We start from the raw sequence: 15,802 nt of genomic DNA on the forward strand, positions 1-15,802 counted from the left end.
GGTTTGGGTTACAGCAGAAAACAAATTTGGGGCAACCTTGGGGTGAACTCAGTTGCCTGTCCCAATTTTGTTCAGTTGGCTGATTGGTCCCACCTTGGAATTTTGTGCTCTATTCTTGGGGGAGGGAGAAAGGGAGAAGGAGAGGAACGGGGGAGAGAGAAGGAGACAGAGAAAAAAAAGAGGAGACAGAAGAGAGACTGAAGAGAAAGAGAGAGAGAGAGAGAGAGAGAAGGTGACAGAGAGGAGACAGAGAAAAGAGGGAGGGGGGAGGGAGAGAGAGAGGGAGAGAGGTGAGATGTTAACCTGACCAGTCTAGCTGATTGTAGTGTTGACAAGAGTGGGGTGGTTGTGGGTTTGATTTCCCTGCCTGTTACTAGAGGCGGGTAAAGAGGACAATGGGGACACAGCGCTGCCAAAGCCTCACCCCACCCAGAACAAGGTGGCCTTGTGGGGAATGACAGGTGAGCCTGTGATAGATTTAAGGCCCCATTGTCACATTCCATGGTCAACCTCCACCCACCTCACTGGGCTGGCAGGGAACGTGTTTGCATACCAGGGCATAATCTTTGTCTTCCAGAATCGGCCAGCCATGTCCGACGTGGAATTTGGACGGATGTCTTTCAAAGAGCCTGAGCTAGAGACCAAGCGTGGCCCAACCCAGCCCCACTGGTACGAGCGCTACCTGCAGCCTTGCATCGGGGAGCTGGTGGGCTCGGCCTTCTTCATCTACATTGGCTGCGTTTCGGTCATCGAGAACTCAGACGGCACCGGGAGGCTGCAGCCGGCCTTGGCTCATGGGTTGGCGCTGGGACTCATCATTGCCATTCTGGGGAATATCAGGTGAAGGAAGTGGCAGCTATGCAGTTTGGCTGGGGGATGTGGTCAAGTTAGCCATGAAGGAGAAGGAAGGAACAGGAGGAAGAAGAGGGGTCAGCTGGATTCAAGAAGATCCATCCTCCAGACCAGGGGTCTTCAACCTTGGTCCCTTTAAGACTTGTGGACTTTGACTCCCAGAGTTCCTCAGCCAGCTTTGCTTAAAGGGACCAAGTCTTAAAGGGACCAAAGTTGGAGACCCCTGCTCCAGACCAGGGTTTCTCAATTGTGGCAAGTTGCAGAAGGATGGACTTCAACTCCCAGCTTTGCTGGCTGTGGAATTCTAAAAGTTGAAGTCCACCCATCTTCAATTTACCATGGTTGAGAAACATTGATTGACAGGGCTGCAGTGTCAGTCCCCTTCCTCTGCATTGCTCCTCCTTTAAATGGAGCCCCTCCCCTGGGATATCTTCTTTCTTTCAAGCATGTTTTATTGCTTGATTGACTGACTGTACGGCATAATCATACATGGACTAGCAATATCTATTAATATTTCACTGAGATGAGTAAAACGTAAATATTAAAAAGATCTATATTCAAATACCAAGGGCTAGGCCATCTCACCATTGAAGCAAAAAAGATAAAATCAAATCAAATACTGGATATGCCCTCAGTTTAGAGCCGGCAAGGATGTGATCTGCAGTTTGTTGTGGGATCTTGTAGTCACACTGAGGGGAGGATGCTATGCCCCATTTATACAGAGAGGGAAGGCAGGTGCTGGAGATCTAGTTAAACAACAACTTGCTCCCCTGCGATCCTCATCCAAAGTGCCTTGGAGTAACACTGGACTGGACTCTCTCCTATAAGATACACCTAGATACACAAACTTAAGGCACAGGGGCTGGATTTGGCCCACGGGGTGCTTAGATCTGGTCCACAGGGCCACCCTGGAAACAGCAAAGGACCGGCCCACAATGCCTCAGCCAGAGAAAATGGACCTTGCGAGGGCACTGCCCTCCTGACCTCCGTTTTCACTGGCAGAGGGAGGCCGTCCCAGACGAAAATTGAGCTCAGGAGCCCATTTTCACAGGCTGAACTCTTGGCCACCACATGTGCCTCCCAACACGAGGGATGCCATTCTGGCCATGCCCACCCCAGCACCCCAAGATCAATTGTGATGCAGCCCTCAAAGAAATCGACACCCCTGACCTAGAGAATATGACAAAAATCAATACTAGGAACAGCATACTCCAGAAATTACGTGGAACTAAACGGGGAGCTTCAGCTGCCCCACTCTGATCATCAGCACTAGGCTGACTCTTAAAAGTCAGGTTTCAAACAGAGTTTATCGAGTTAAGCCTGTGGTCACCTTTGATCCCTGATTTCACTTTCGTGAGTTTTGCTTCCTGCCAGCAGGCAATGGGGTGATGCAGCGCCCCTTTCCTGCCAGGCTTTCCTCTGACCAAAGATGCCTCTTTCCCACTCTCTGCCTGCAGTGGAGGCCACTACAATCCGGCCGTTTCCCTGGGGGCCTGGCTCGTCGGTGGGCTGAACATGGTGATGGTCATTCCGTACTGGGTCTCCCAGTTGTGCGGGGGAATGATTGGAGCTGGCCTAGCTAAGGTATGGCAGAGGATTGGGAAGGCGGGGAGGGGAAGGGGAGGGCGCTTGAGGTATAAGGTATACCAGACAGGAAGTATGACCAGATGAGCTAACTCTACTTTATGGTAAGATGACATTAATGGAATATTGCAACTCTGAATGTTCTGTATATCTTTTCCCTGGACCCTTTTACAGCCTAAGAAACTTGGGAGGGTCCCTTCTGAGATGTTTCCCACACCCACTTTCCTGCTCTGGGTGCCAATCAAGGCATTGTCCCCTTGGTTGTTGTTGCCCTGTCTCCCAAGGCCGTTCTCACATACACCATTGCAGATGGAGAGCAGAGGCTATGGCAGATGTTGGGTGGTGCTCCATGCACACTCCCAGGCTTGGCTTATGGTCACTCACTCACAGCCTGTTGAGGCCTGCAGACCTTTCCACCTCCTCCCTCTCCTTGCCTTCCACCTGGGCATTCCGGAGAGGTGCGGCTGGAACAGACAAGGCACAAAACCCTGGTCAACAGCCAGGAAATAATTAAGGACGCACACAAATCACTTTCAATGAACACTTGAGGCACAATCGGTCCTCTGAAATGCTCAAGGACCCAGTGAATTTAAAGGAACACCAACATTTTACTGTTTACAATGTACATTTGCTTTTCCTCCCACACATAAGCACACCCGTGCACATTTACACACGTCCTCCTCCGTTAGGCTGGATCCAAAGATGACTCAAAGAGTGGGGTGAGTGAGCTTCAGGACCCCTTTTATCCCCCAAAGTCCTTCTCCCTGTGATTCAGTAACGGTAACAGAGTTGGAAGGGACCTTGGAGGTCATCTAGTCCAACCCTCTGCTCACGCAGGAGACCTCTACTAGGGATTTGAACCGCTGAACTGCTCCTGCTATCAAGTACTCATACTTCACATTATTTTGATTCTTTCCCTCTGTTAATGCAACCTAGGATTGTGTTGGCTTTTTTGGCTGCTGCCACACACTGCTGACTCTCACAGTTACTGCTAGTCAGCCAGGTTTCTGAATGCTTGATTAATCCAGGTTTAGCAGTCTGGGATCATCCCTCTTTGATGTCTGTCTCAGGTAACCACAGTGTGGGAGAGGTATGAAAATGCCACAGGAGGAGCTTTCACGGCCATCACCTTGGATCGCCAGCTCCCAGCTGCTGTGGTGGGGGAGATAGTGATGACCATGCTCCTGGTGATGGCTGTCTGCATGGGGGCCATTAACGAGAAGACCAAGAGTCCACTGGCACCCTTTTGCATTGGCCTCACGGTCACCGTGGACATCCTGGCTGGGTGAGTTGGCCACAAGGCGGGCAGGTTCTGCCCAGGTCCAGGAGGAAGTTCTTTCTCCACGAATGCCTTCAACAGCAATCTCCGCCTCCTGGGTCAACATTCGCTGCTATTGAATTGGTTCTTAAACCTGTCCTTAAAAGGGGGAGCAGAGAGGCAGCCCTGGAAAGGCCCAGTCTATCAAAACGCTTTCTTTGCCTGGTGCAACACTCATTCTGCTGCCTTGAGGCCAGACCTGTACTTGATACCTATGCTTTATAGCAGTGGTCCCCAACCTTTTGGGCACCAGAGACCGGTTTCATGGAAGACAGTTTTTCCACAGACTGGGGGGTGGGGGTGGGTGAGGGGTGAGGAGGAGGAGGAGGAGTGTGCAATTTAGATCCCTTGCACACTCAGTTTACAGTCGGATTCGCTGTGCAGCCCAATTCTTACCGTGGTCAGGTATTGGGGACTCTTGTTTCATGGAGTTTTCAGACAAGAGGTTTTGACTTGGTTTGAAAAAAATATGTGGGTCCCCCTCCCTCTCCATCCTCCTTCACTCCCCCTCCCCCTCCCAACAGTCCCAGGTATTAACACATGCAGAGGTTACCATGTGCCCTCCCTTCTCTACCTAAACCAAAAGGTGTTTCTTCCACTCTGGAAGGAAGAGCTGAAAAGACAGGCAGGTGCAGAGCTGGCTTCAAGATAGGTGAACTTGGAGCATTTCCACATCTCAGAACGTTGGTATAAAAACACCGGCAGATGTAAGAAACAACTGTGCATGTGCTCAGCACAACCAGGGAGAGGGAAGATTGGCAGCCACGATGGCTGATCCTGAACCCTTCCTAACACCTACCAGAGTCAAGCCCCCAGACCACACCTGCTCCTTGTGGGATTAAGGTCCATTATGGAAGGAATTTAGCCTGTGGAAAGCACAAGGAGATAAAACTCGCCCTCATGAGCTTGTCTGGGTATCCTCTGAAATCAGGGAAGGAGCCATTTGCAGCCCGAATTTGACACAGGAAGGAAGCAGCGTTGCCATCATTACCCGCTGGTCAGCTCCCTTGTGAGGCTGCAGGGCTTCCTGACCTGCTGGACAGCTCTGCTGCCTGGCCGATGGACAGAGCCCTGTGGCTGGAGCGGGCGTGGGGGCTTTAGGGTGGGCAGAAACAGCTCTTCTGGCCTGCCTGGGGAGAACCCTGTCCCTGGCACTCTTTGCTCCTAGGATCCAGGGTGCCCGTCTGGGCAGTTGGGCCATTCTCGTCAAACTCAGTCTCTCTCCATCCCCATTGAGGTTTTCTCTGGAGGAGGTTTCAATCCCGTCCCACCTGCAATCAGGGAGAAGAACTCCCACACCCATCAATTGATAACAATGAGAAAGAGAGCCAGCCAGGGATGGTCTTTATGTGCTTAAGCTGCAGTTTAGCTGCTAAGTAATTTTTCCCAGCTGTTGTTGACAGAGATCAGCAAGCGGAGGGAAGAGAGCAGCCTCCAAGGTGGGTCCTGGAATCCCTGGGTGGCTCTCTTACTGATTTTGATTCAGCTGACAGACACGGCCCATTGCCCAGAGGCATCTTCCCTTACCGATCCACATCAGGATGTGTGTGTGTGTGTGTGTTCCCACCAAAATTGTTGGTGCCTCACAGCAAAATCCCTGGGAATGTCTGCTTCTTCTTTCAGAACATGACAGTTGCCTACTCACTGGGGGTGGGGGATGGGGGTGGGAGTGGGGGATGGGATCCTGTTTCTAGCCATCCAGAAAACGCATCTCACCCTGCCGAGCTTGCCTGCTGCTTGTCTAAAGACCAATTGAAAGCACCGCCTGCAGCAGCCCCTCCCCTTCCGAAGACCTTCTCTTGTCCCTGGAGGCTCATCTCCTGGTTCTTTCAATGCCACTTCAATGTACACCGAGGAGACGTGAATGCGGGTGGCCTCCTGGCCCAACCAGAATGGGCCTTGCCTTGGTCAATGTCTCGGGGTGGATGGGGGCATTTTTAGTATTACCCATTAACTCTGCGCTCAGTGAGGGTAAAAGGGGCCGCAAAGAAGACGCCCCTGGGGGAATTCTTTGCCCAGGATGGAGAATCCCAAAGCCTTGAAAACATTCCCGGAACTGGCCGTTTCATTCTGTCCATCTTTCTTCTCTGTTCAGGGGAGCCGTTTCTGGAGCCTGCATGAATCCTGCCAGAGCTTTTGGCCCCGCAGTGGCTGCCAACCACTGGGACTATCACTGGGTGTATTGGGTGGGCCCCATGGGGGCTGCACTTCTGGTGGGTGCATTGATAAGGTACGTGGCAGGTTTTCAAGGCCTCCGGGATGCCCTGGGGAGGGGGGCAGCTGTATGGGTCTGGAGGGGGGGGGAACCTGATTCCAGAGGGTGAATGCCACTTCACGGGGTTGCCCAGCTGGGCTAGTTGGATCCTTGGCTTGATTCTGGAGCGGGACTCGGGAATTAATTGAGTCTATCAGCAGCGATTCCTCAATAATAATCAATGGAACTTCTCAAATAGTCTGAGGTTCAAGAAGAAAGAGAATGAGGAAGTGTTTGGCATGCAGGAAGTCCCACTTTTAGTCCTGGAGGGCCAAGCCAGCTCACCCACCCCCCTCCCAAGAACCGAGTCAGTCATCTTGGCCCGTGTCATGGAATGGATGCCTCATCATCTGCTTCTGTTTGGTCTCCCAAAGTTTTCAGTGTGACAGAAGGCATAAATAAGGCAACACATGGGAAGCAATCACATTTGTTTGTAATTAATCCAGTTGCAAGTATGTTTAGAAGTAACAGGTGACTTTGCTTGATTATGCCAACTTTTTTGAATCTGGCTCCTCCTCCTTGTCCTGACATCCCCAGGATTCTTTCACTGTCATTCCATCACCCAGGTTCTTCCTCCCTTCTGCTTAGGGAGAAATGGGGAGAGGCAAGACCTGATTTTGGTATCATAAACTAAACAGGCAGGCTAGGTTTGTGCAGCAGGCTTAGCCATAAATGATATGCAATCAAGGATAGTGTGAGCTAGGTTCAGTATAAACCAGGATTAATGTGAGCTAGGTTCAACATGAAAAAGACAAAATAATAGAGTTGGAAGGGACCCTGGAGGTCTACTAGTTCAACCCTTTGCTCAGGCAGGAGACTCTATACCATTTCAGATAAATGATTGTCCAAAACCATTCTCAAAAACCCTCAACTTCTGGAGCACCCACAACTTCTGGAGGCAACTCGTTCCACTGATCAACTGTTCTTACCGTCAGGAAATTTCTCCTTAGTTCTAGGTTGGTTCTCTCGATTGGTTTCCATCCGTTGCTTCTTGTCCTGCCTTCAGGTGCTTTGGAGAACAGGTTGATCTCCTCTTCTTTGTGGCAACCCCTCAATGACTGGAAGACTGCTATCATGTCACCCCAGTCCTTCTTTTCATTAAACTAGACACACCCAATTCCTGCAACGGTTCATGTTTTAACCTTCAGTCCCCTCATCATCTTTGTTGCTCTGCTCTCCAATCTTTCAAGACTCTCAACATCTTTTTTATAGCATGGTGACCAGAACTGGATGCGATATTCCAAGTGTGGTCTTACCAAGGCACAGTATTAATACTTCATGTGCTCTTGATTCTAGAACTTTGTTGCCTTTTTAAAGGCTTGACTTTAGAGACTATACAAGTGGAAGGGATTTGATTTCTGGAATTATGGTTTGAGTTAACTGGATGATGGATTGTGGCACATCTCTTTCACCTTATAAGGGCTGCAGGAATCATGTCTGGCCAAAGCTGAGTGAGCTAGATTAGGCAGGTGCTTAAATAGAAGGCAAAGCCAGGAAGGAGCTTGAGATGAGATGTGTGCCTCGCTGAAACCGAAACTCTTCAATCACTCAGTGCAAAATCAGAAAGAACATTGCCTCCTAAAGCCACACCCTTCATTGTCTCTCCACCAATGGCCAGAGCACAAAACAAGATGTGAACAAGATGAGCTCAGATCTTTTGGAACAAGACAAATATAGGCACAAGAAAAGACAAATCCAGGACTGGACCAGAGGAAAAAGAAGATATAATTTGCTCAAAACTGAGGGAGGAGGAGATGTGCAGGATGTCAGATATTTCAGAATAACAGAGTTGGAAGGGACCCTGGAGGTCATCTAGTCCAACCCCCTGCTCAAGCAGGAGACCCTTTACCATTTCAGAGAAATGGCTGTCCAGTCTCTTCTTAAAAGCCTCCAGTGATGGAGCACCCACAACCTCTGAAGGCAAAGCCGTTCTACTGGTTTATTGTCCTCGCTGTTAGGAAGTTCCTCCTTAGTTCTTAGGTTGCTTCTCTCCTTGGTTAGTTTCCACCCATTGCTTCTTGTCTTGCCTTCAGGTGGCTTGGAGAATAGGTGGACCCCCTCTTCCTTGTGGCAACGCCTGAGATATTGGAATACTGCACGGTCATCTGAGCATCTCAAAGAGCTTTCATCAGAAGTGGGTCTCTGGAGGGACACCATGAGGTTCATTCCTGAGTTCTGCATTGATTAAAGATAAGGAGGGGGACAGGAAAAGGGAACTAGAACTAAGGAGAAATTTCCTGACGGAACAATTAACCAGTGGAGCGACTGGTCTCCAGAAATTGTGGGTGCTCCAACAGTGGATGTGTTTGAGAAGAGATTGGACAACCATTTGTCCAGAATGGTCTGAGGTTTCCTGCTTGAGCAGAGGTTGGACTAGAAATCCTCCAAAGTCCTTTCCACCTGCGTTATTCTGCCTCGGCTGTGGAAGGGCTGCAGAGAAGGGCAGCAAGAAGAAATGCGGTTCTGGAATTGAGACTGCAGCATCAGGGAGGTTCAGCCAGAAGCTCTCAAGTGGAGCTGCTGCAGCTCCTTCCAGCTTTCTCCCAAGGAGTCCTCCAGAGCAGGCCTCTCCTGTCTCCGGAATGCAAGATAGGATGTTATGGTGGTCAGCTCCCAACCCCGGCAACATGGGGATGGGCGGGTGGGAGTAGTCCTTTGAGTTGGACACCTCTGCCAAAAACTCGGCTTTGGACAACATCAACCCTTTAAGAGATGCCTGTGGGGACTTTGAAATAGGAAGCAAACATGGTGTCCAGCCGGGGTGTCCAACCTTGGCACCTTTAAGGCTGGTGTTCAACTCCCAGAATTTCCGGGCCAGCTTTGCTTAAGGTTGCCAAAGTTGGCCACCCAGGCTGTACAGGCTGCCCCCTCCCCAGAGAAAGGGCAGGGCTCGAAAAGCCCAGGGGAGCAAACGCGGGGGGGGGGGAGGGGGAGGGGCCTGCCTGCCTCCTGCAGTGTAAACGGCTCTGACGCCTCGCTCCGTTCTCCTTCCAGGTTCTTGATCGGGGACAGCAAGACGCGCTTCTTCCTCAAGTGAGGCGCCCTGCGAGGACCACCGCCTCGCCTTCCCCGCGCGACCCCAGGCAGCCGCAGCCCTCCTGGCCCGGGGAAGAGACTGGCAGAAGCGAGGCTCCGCCAAGCACTCAATTTTGCCCCTGAAAAACGGGGCGATGCGATTGTTCTTTTTCATGGCTGCAGATCTAGGAAATTCTGCCTCCCCCTTTTTGGAAACGCCGCCTGGAAGAAGCCCGGAAAGGGCGAAGAAGCGGCAGATCCACGGGCCGAAGCGGGGAAGCCGGAGGAGCTTCGGGCGAAGCGGCCTTGGGCAGCTCCGGGTCTAGCAGCGGCCCGCAAACCAGGCCCGGCGCTTGCAGGACGTTCGCCCAGCACTCCGCCAGCCCCATCCGGAGCCCAGGCGAGGAAGCAGCTCCTCGGGTCCACATCTCCGCGGAGGGACCTCCCGGCCACGCCGCCTCCGCGCAGCCCTGCAGCCCCCGCGGTGCAGAGAGCGCAGCGCTTCCTCCGACAGGATCTCGTCTGCGAAAGGGCCGCTTCGCCCAGCCGAGTGGGAGGACGCTGGGGGCTCTCGGGCACCGTGGCCGGACTCGGAGGCGCCCAGCCGCTCCCGTCGGTTCTCCCCAACGGAGCTTCCCACCCCCAGAGAGCGGCCCTTCCCCCCTCCCCCCCCGTGAAGCCCCTCCGGCAGCCCCCCAAACCACCGCGCTGGCCCCGGGCCTTGCAAGCACATCCCCCCAGCCGCTTCCCGGGCCCACAGTCCCCCCACCCCCAATTCCCCAGGACTGGGCGCGGTTCTCTCGCGGGCCCTCCGGCTTCCTTACTCCCGCCCCGAGAGCGACCTTTCCCCGTCCTTCAAGCTGCGCGGCGCGGCGGGGGGTTCTCGGCCCGGAGTGGGCAATCGCCCTGCCCGGAGCTCTCCCTGCGCTGCGCTTTGCCTTGAGGGATGGGGAGAAGCCTGGATCCCGAGATGCACGCAGTCCTTGGGGGTCTTTCGGTTTACGACCCGGCTCCAAGCGAAGGCCGCGGCGCTCCGCGGCCGGTTAAGGGGACCGTCCTGCTCGGTCTTTTCCTGCCGCCCCGCCAAGGACTGAGCCAGTGGCTGCACAAACCTGAACACGGAACTGGAGGCAGACAATGGGGACACGTCCTGTCCTTGGTCACCAGCAAGGGAGGCATTGTAGACATTGGAGTGAAATGTTGAGCCTCAAATTGGCTCCTGCCTGCGGTGGATGGGTGTCTTCCTATCACCCTATTACGCTGTTGCCTAACCATTGTCTATTGATTAGCCACCAATTGTTGGGTTAAACCACTGTGTTTGTTTGGTTTGGGGTCACTGCCTGGGTCCCCCCCCCCCCACTGTTCAACCTATCCTCTCCCAAGCAGATCTACGGCTGTGTCACACTTCTGGAAATGCTAGCACAGCATGCTAACCCCGAGCCTGGGCTCACAAACCAGTAGAATAAAGTGAAAACCAAGAAAAGCACACAAATGTAGTGGCCCCTTAATGTGATTTGCTTATTTTCCCTGGAGTAGGAACACAGCTGTGGGTGGCTGGTAAAGCACAGCTTGAGGTTTAGCATATCTGAGCAGCTCCAAGCCACCGGGGTTGCTGACATCTGGATGAAAGAGGACCTTTTCCAGATTGCTTGGCTGCCATCTGGAACTTTGTCCTCTCACCCCCCCTCCCCTCTATTTCAGGATCTGCAAAGCATCCTGATATGGGGAGCATTTCATGGGGGGGGTGGGGCTGCAGAAAAGCTGAAGCGTCTCAGTGCTCCCAAGCAATAGACCACAGCAGCCATGATGGGTGGGAGCCCTTCAGTTCCTAGCACAGAAGAGCTCTGTGCTTCCCAGCAGCTTCGAAATTCACATTGTGTCATCTGGCGGTTGAAGGAACTTACTGGACTGCAGCTAATTGTTCGTTCTCTGAGCTTTTTCAATCAATCAAGAAAGCAGGAGGAGCCTATTTATTAATGCACTAAGAATAAGGTGACCCTTATCTTAAGACTTGCCCTTATCTGTAACATGGCATATAATCATCACCTAAGGGAAGTGTTGAGCTGCAGTGTGAGGCAATAAACTTTTATCTCTGTTGGCTAATACAGATGTTTCTTTAATAAGCGGTGCTAAACTGTCAGTTGCTGGATTGAGGTTGCTGGTGCATAGCCACAGAAGACAACCTGCCTGTGTGGGGGGTGGGGTGGGGTCTTCTGCTGTTGTTTCTTGCAGCCGATGGCAGGCAAGGGAGGAAACGGAACTTGTAGGAAGGAGGGGGCTGCTGATGGAAAGAAGGTTCTAGAATGGAGGGGGGAGGCCCTTTGTTGTTTTGACTAGGGTGGGGGACTAGAGCTACTTCCAAGAGGCCTCCGAGAATAGCGGATGAGTAAAAAAGGGCTTACCAACTCAGCTTACAGTTTTGTAAACAGATGCTTCATTTTTACATTCTGGAAGTATTCATCAAGAATTCTTTGCTGCTGAACAACATGAAAGATAACAGAAGAAAGGCCGATTTTTCTGCACAAACTCTGAATTGCTTTTTAAGAGTGTGCCATGACTGAGAAGTGTGCAAGAGAGAGCAAAGGCAGAGTGGGAAAGAGGGAGAATCCTCAGCAAGCACAAGGAGCTCATTGACACATTGACACATTTTGCTCAGCAGAGATGGAAACAAGGAATGCTTGCTTGTAGCATTGGTTTGTGTGAGCTGACACACTGGTTTGTAAAAGAAGACTGATGGCTTTCAATAGAAGTCAAACCCAACTCGGTGCTGTTTGTCCACTAAATCACGATAAAACAAACTCTGCCTTAATGCAAGTGATTTATTTGTAAGGTTTGTTGAGGGAGAGAAAGCCACAATTTTGGAATCATTGCCTGTCTTGCATAATATAAAAGGTAAAGGAGTTCTTGCAGATTTTACTCAGGCTTTTGCTGACTCTAGGGGGCGCTGCTGCTCATCGCTGTTTCAAGACCATTGACCCAATGCTGTCCCAAGACATTTCCGCAGTCATGTGGCCAGCATGATGTCACAGAGCGCTGTTATCTTCCCACCATAGTGGTACCCATTTATCTACTCTCATTTGCATACTTTCAAGCTGCTAGGTTGCCAGGTGCTGAGATGAGGATGGTAGCTCACCCAGTCGAGTGGTGCTTGGGTCTTGAACCTGGGCTACCGGCTTTCCAGCTGACCAGCCCAACATCTTAACCACTGAGCCACCACACCCCCATCTGCATAATATGCTGGGCTAAAAACTCTCTCCTCCTTCCCACTGTAGCCAGCATTGCAACTTCATCCAAACTGGAGACTTATCTTGGTTTGGGGGCTCCAGAGACTGTCCCAAAGGCTTGCTAAAATGTCAGAGTCCTTGCTTTGGGATGTTGAAAGAAGTGCAGCTTTTCTGAGGTCAGACAACCTGCAAAGCTCCACGAATGAGGTAGGGTTGAAAGGCTGCTGCAGAGAGCTGCTTAACGGAATGCACTGAATGCGCAGGTTTGCTGCAGTAGGAGAAGTGATTTAGAGTTTAAAGCCATTCTTTGAGTTGGGGTTGGAGGGCCCTGGCAGAAACGGGTGGCCTGGTCTTCCCTAGACCTGAAAGTATGAAGCTGTCAGTTTTCCCACGTCGCAGCCCACACCCTTAGTTGGAACCCTAACGCCAGTCAGTCTAGTAGCACTGGACACAAGACCGGTTCCCATTCCTTCAGTCTTGTCCTTCCCTTCTTTTGTCTGTTTATACACCACAGCTGAGGGAGATCCCACAGGGAGGAGTTTCACTTGAGGGTTTTTTGGGTCTGCATCTTCAAAGCATTGCCATGGCAACCCATCTTGCCAGCATCTTCCAACTGCCTGTCCTCATTATTAGGAAGGGTTGTCCCATTTTTCTCTCGGTGTGTCTGAAACGATTTTTGCTTTCTTGGAAAGAGATCCAAAGTAGAATTGTCTTTGCAAATCATTACACAAAAACAAGGAAGCCGTGGGAGACACCAAGGGTTCCACAGCCCACTAAACAACAACTCTGCATCTGCAACTTGATCCCCCCTGGGAGACTGGAGCACCTGCCAGCACTCTTAAATGCTCTTTTCATCCTGCCCAACACTATGTTTATCCATCAACCTGGAGACGCAAAGAACTGAACCTGCAAAGAGGAGCATTGCAGTTAAAAAGGAAATTGTCGCCAATGCCTGAATGAATGAACAAAAAAAGACAAGACTAACAAAAAGACTAACCCCCAGAAGACAAGAAAGACAGCCAGGTATATGTCAGGTTCTTTCAGGTAGCAATTGGTTTTTAGAGCTTTTAGCGGGTGACCTTGGCTCTCCATTAGCTTCAGGAAGGGTGTCTCTGCCTCAGGTTGAAAAGCAACCAGCCAGGCAGCCCATATTAGGTGTGGCTCACTGTGTCAGGGAAACCTATAAAATGGACTTATAGTTCAGTAAAATGACCAGGAGTGAGTACGTCCTTCTTGCCTCCAGAAGTTGTGGCTGTTCCAACACTAGAGGTTTTTAAGAAGAGACCGAATAACTGTTTGTCTGGAATGGTATGGGGTCTCCTGCTTGAGCAGGGGGTTGGACTAGAACAGGGGTCTCCAACCTTGGCAACTTTAAGCCTGGCGGACTTCAACTTCAGCAGAGCTGGCTGGGGCATTCTGGGAGTTGAAGTCCGCCAGGCTTAAAGTTGCCAAGGTTGGAGACCCCTGGACTAGAAGACTTCTAACGTTCCTTCCAGCTCTGTTATTCTGTTAAACGCCACCAGGAGAGGTGTCCTGCAGGCAAATAAAGGTGGTCCCTGAGGATGCTTCTCGTGTATCGGGTCTTCTCGCTGGGTTATCCCCCCACAGAGCCTGGATTCCGGAAGGCAGCCTGGATGACTTAAGGGGCCCTTGGAGGAGGCAACTGCCGACACTGATTTCTGCTACAAAAGAGATTGAAAAGGGGATCATCCGACTTCCCCAAACTTAGGAAGATCTGAAATCAAACTGAGGGAGATCTGTCTGGCCACAGACCTGGGGTGATCAAGCAATGGGTGAAGGGCCCCCAGTTGAGCGCTCTGGGGGGCATGAAACGACAAGGTTCACAGTTACAAATTGGAGGCTGAGCGGAGCGGCTTACTTGTTGCTAGTGGTCCAATTGAAAAGGGTGCCATCCAGGCAGTGGTGATGGCAAGGGTATCTTGCTGGGACAGGCTGAGTAGCTCATTGTCCTCACCATTCAGGACCTTCTAGAGAAGCTGGATGTTGCTGCAGCGTTGACTTTTCAGTGGCACCTTTGCATGTAAGGATGCTCGAGAGAATGACAACGACTGCCCTGGGAAAGCCAGTTTCTTGCTTTCCCCTCCAGGGCTGGCCTTTGGCTTGGCCAGCTGGACCCAGGCCTTCCTGGCTGATGTAGTCAACCCTGAATTGCAAGATGGCAAGAACTCACAGCAATAAGACACCCCCCCACCCCATTTCCATTGTTGTCAACAAAGGGAAAGAAGACACTAGATGGCCTTTAGGCAAAGTGCCTGGGAAGAAAGGGCCCCCTGCAGCTCATTGATGCTGGTTGTTGAAGCCCATCAGGAAAGGCCATTGAAGGTGCCCCAAATGAAGCCGCTCCTTTTGTCTGTGTCGTGTCCCACTCCTCCGCTGACGGCCGGGTCGGGGAAGTCCGTATCAAGCGTGTCTCTGCAGCTCTGCCAAAGTCCTATCAGAGTTTTCAAGGCAGGCAGGAGACCAGGAAGTGACTTCAGCAATCCAAGGTAGACTTTGCCTGACTCAGAGAATGCCAGAAAGCAGATCCTTTATACAGGCCATGGGGTGTGGCTCCATGACTCAGCACTTATCCAGGCCTGCCCCTCCCTTCCTTTTGCTGATGTCGCCTATCAATTCTCCGGAAGCGAGGATCTCTTCAGGCTCCAGCTGTTGGCAATTCACATTCCTCAGGCTCACATGCTGTGGGGGAGGGGGAGGGGTCTAGCTGCTCTGTTTGCCTGGGCATGGAGCCAGGGCTGGGGGCTGGAGGCACGTCAGGCTCCTCTTCTTGCTCGGCCTGTCTGGGCATGGTGCCAGGGCTGGGGCCTGGAGGCATGCCAGGACATTCCTCAGCGTTCGGCAGGAGATAAGAGGGACCCAGCTGCGGGGAAAGTGACCGAGACACAACAGCCTGTGCCCCAGCTGCGCCACCCAATTCTGTGCTGGGAGCAGATGTGCTTTTACAGAAAGATCAGGCTGTGCCCATGTGTTGGGGGTGGGGGGGGCTGAATGCGAATTCCTTGGATGGAGAGAGGTCCATGGAAGACCATGAGTGTGTGGCATTCTCAGAAACTGTTCAGATGCCTCTGAGGTATTTACTGTGTCAGGACTAGAGCAGCTGCAGGTTGCCAGCGTTCCAAGTAATGCAGCCACAGAAAGCAGAAGTCTGAGGCAGGTGGATTCCTCAAAGAACAATTTATTGGATACATCATATTGGCACAACTGGTGAAAGCTGACTGAAGGTTCCCACGGCTTTCACCTAAGTAAAAAGTAAACGTTTCCCCTTTCCCTCAAGTCACTGTTCACGCTGTCCAATCAAGGTGCTGGCTGGTTGCTTGGTTACTTTGCTCCTCCTCTGGCCAGCCATCTGTGAGAATGTCCTTGGTTCCCACTGGAAAACTTAATTTTTTTGGCTACAAAACCCCATCTAACTATCTCTCCCCTGCCCCTTATTCTCTTTTGTTGGCAACCCTGATGCCTCAGTTGGCCACAGCCAGGTTCACTTCAGGGTTGACACAGGCGATGGAGAAGTCTCTGGGGAAGGCCTGCAATCTG

At 51.7% G+C, this 15,802-nt stretch overlaps 2 protein-coding genes across 2 annotated transcripts in view; both read left to right on the forward strand.

Annotated features, from left to right (window-relative positions):
• The window catches only part of LCMT1 (leucine carboxyl methyltransferase 1), a 41,741-nt gene extending 41,030 nt beyond the window's left edge, over positions 1–711 (forward strand). The window contains exon 11 of the mRNA XM_058157503.1: positions 578–711. Within this exon, the coding sequence (XP_058013486.1) occupies positions 578–633 (56 nt within the window). The 3' untranslated portion in view covers positions 634–711. The remainder of the gene's footprint in view (positions 1–577) is intronic.
• AQP8 (aquaporin 8) lies at positions 590–9,177 on the forward strand. Its single transcript, XM_058157505.1, has 5 exons — positions 590–840; positions 2,310–2,436; positions 3,507–3,721; positions 5,850–5,984; positions 9,003–9,177. Exons 1-5 carry the CDS (start codon positions 590–592, stop codon positions 9,043–9,045), a joined length of 771 nt encoding a protein of 256 aa, XP_058013488.1. The 3' UTR covers positions 9,046–9,177.
• The last annotated feature ends 6,625 nt before the right edge of the window (positions 9,178–15,802 follow it).

Source organism: Ahaetulla prasina, chromosome 14, assembly GCF_028640845.1.
Source record: "Ahaetulla prasina isolate Xishuangbanna chromosome 14, ASM2864084v1, whole genome shotgun sequence".
NCBI classification, from domain to species: Eukaryota; Metazoa; Chordata; class Lepidosauria; order Squamata; family Colubridae; genus Ahaetulla; species Ahaetulla prasina.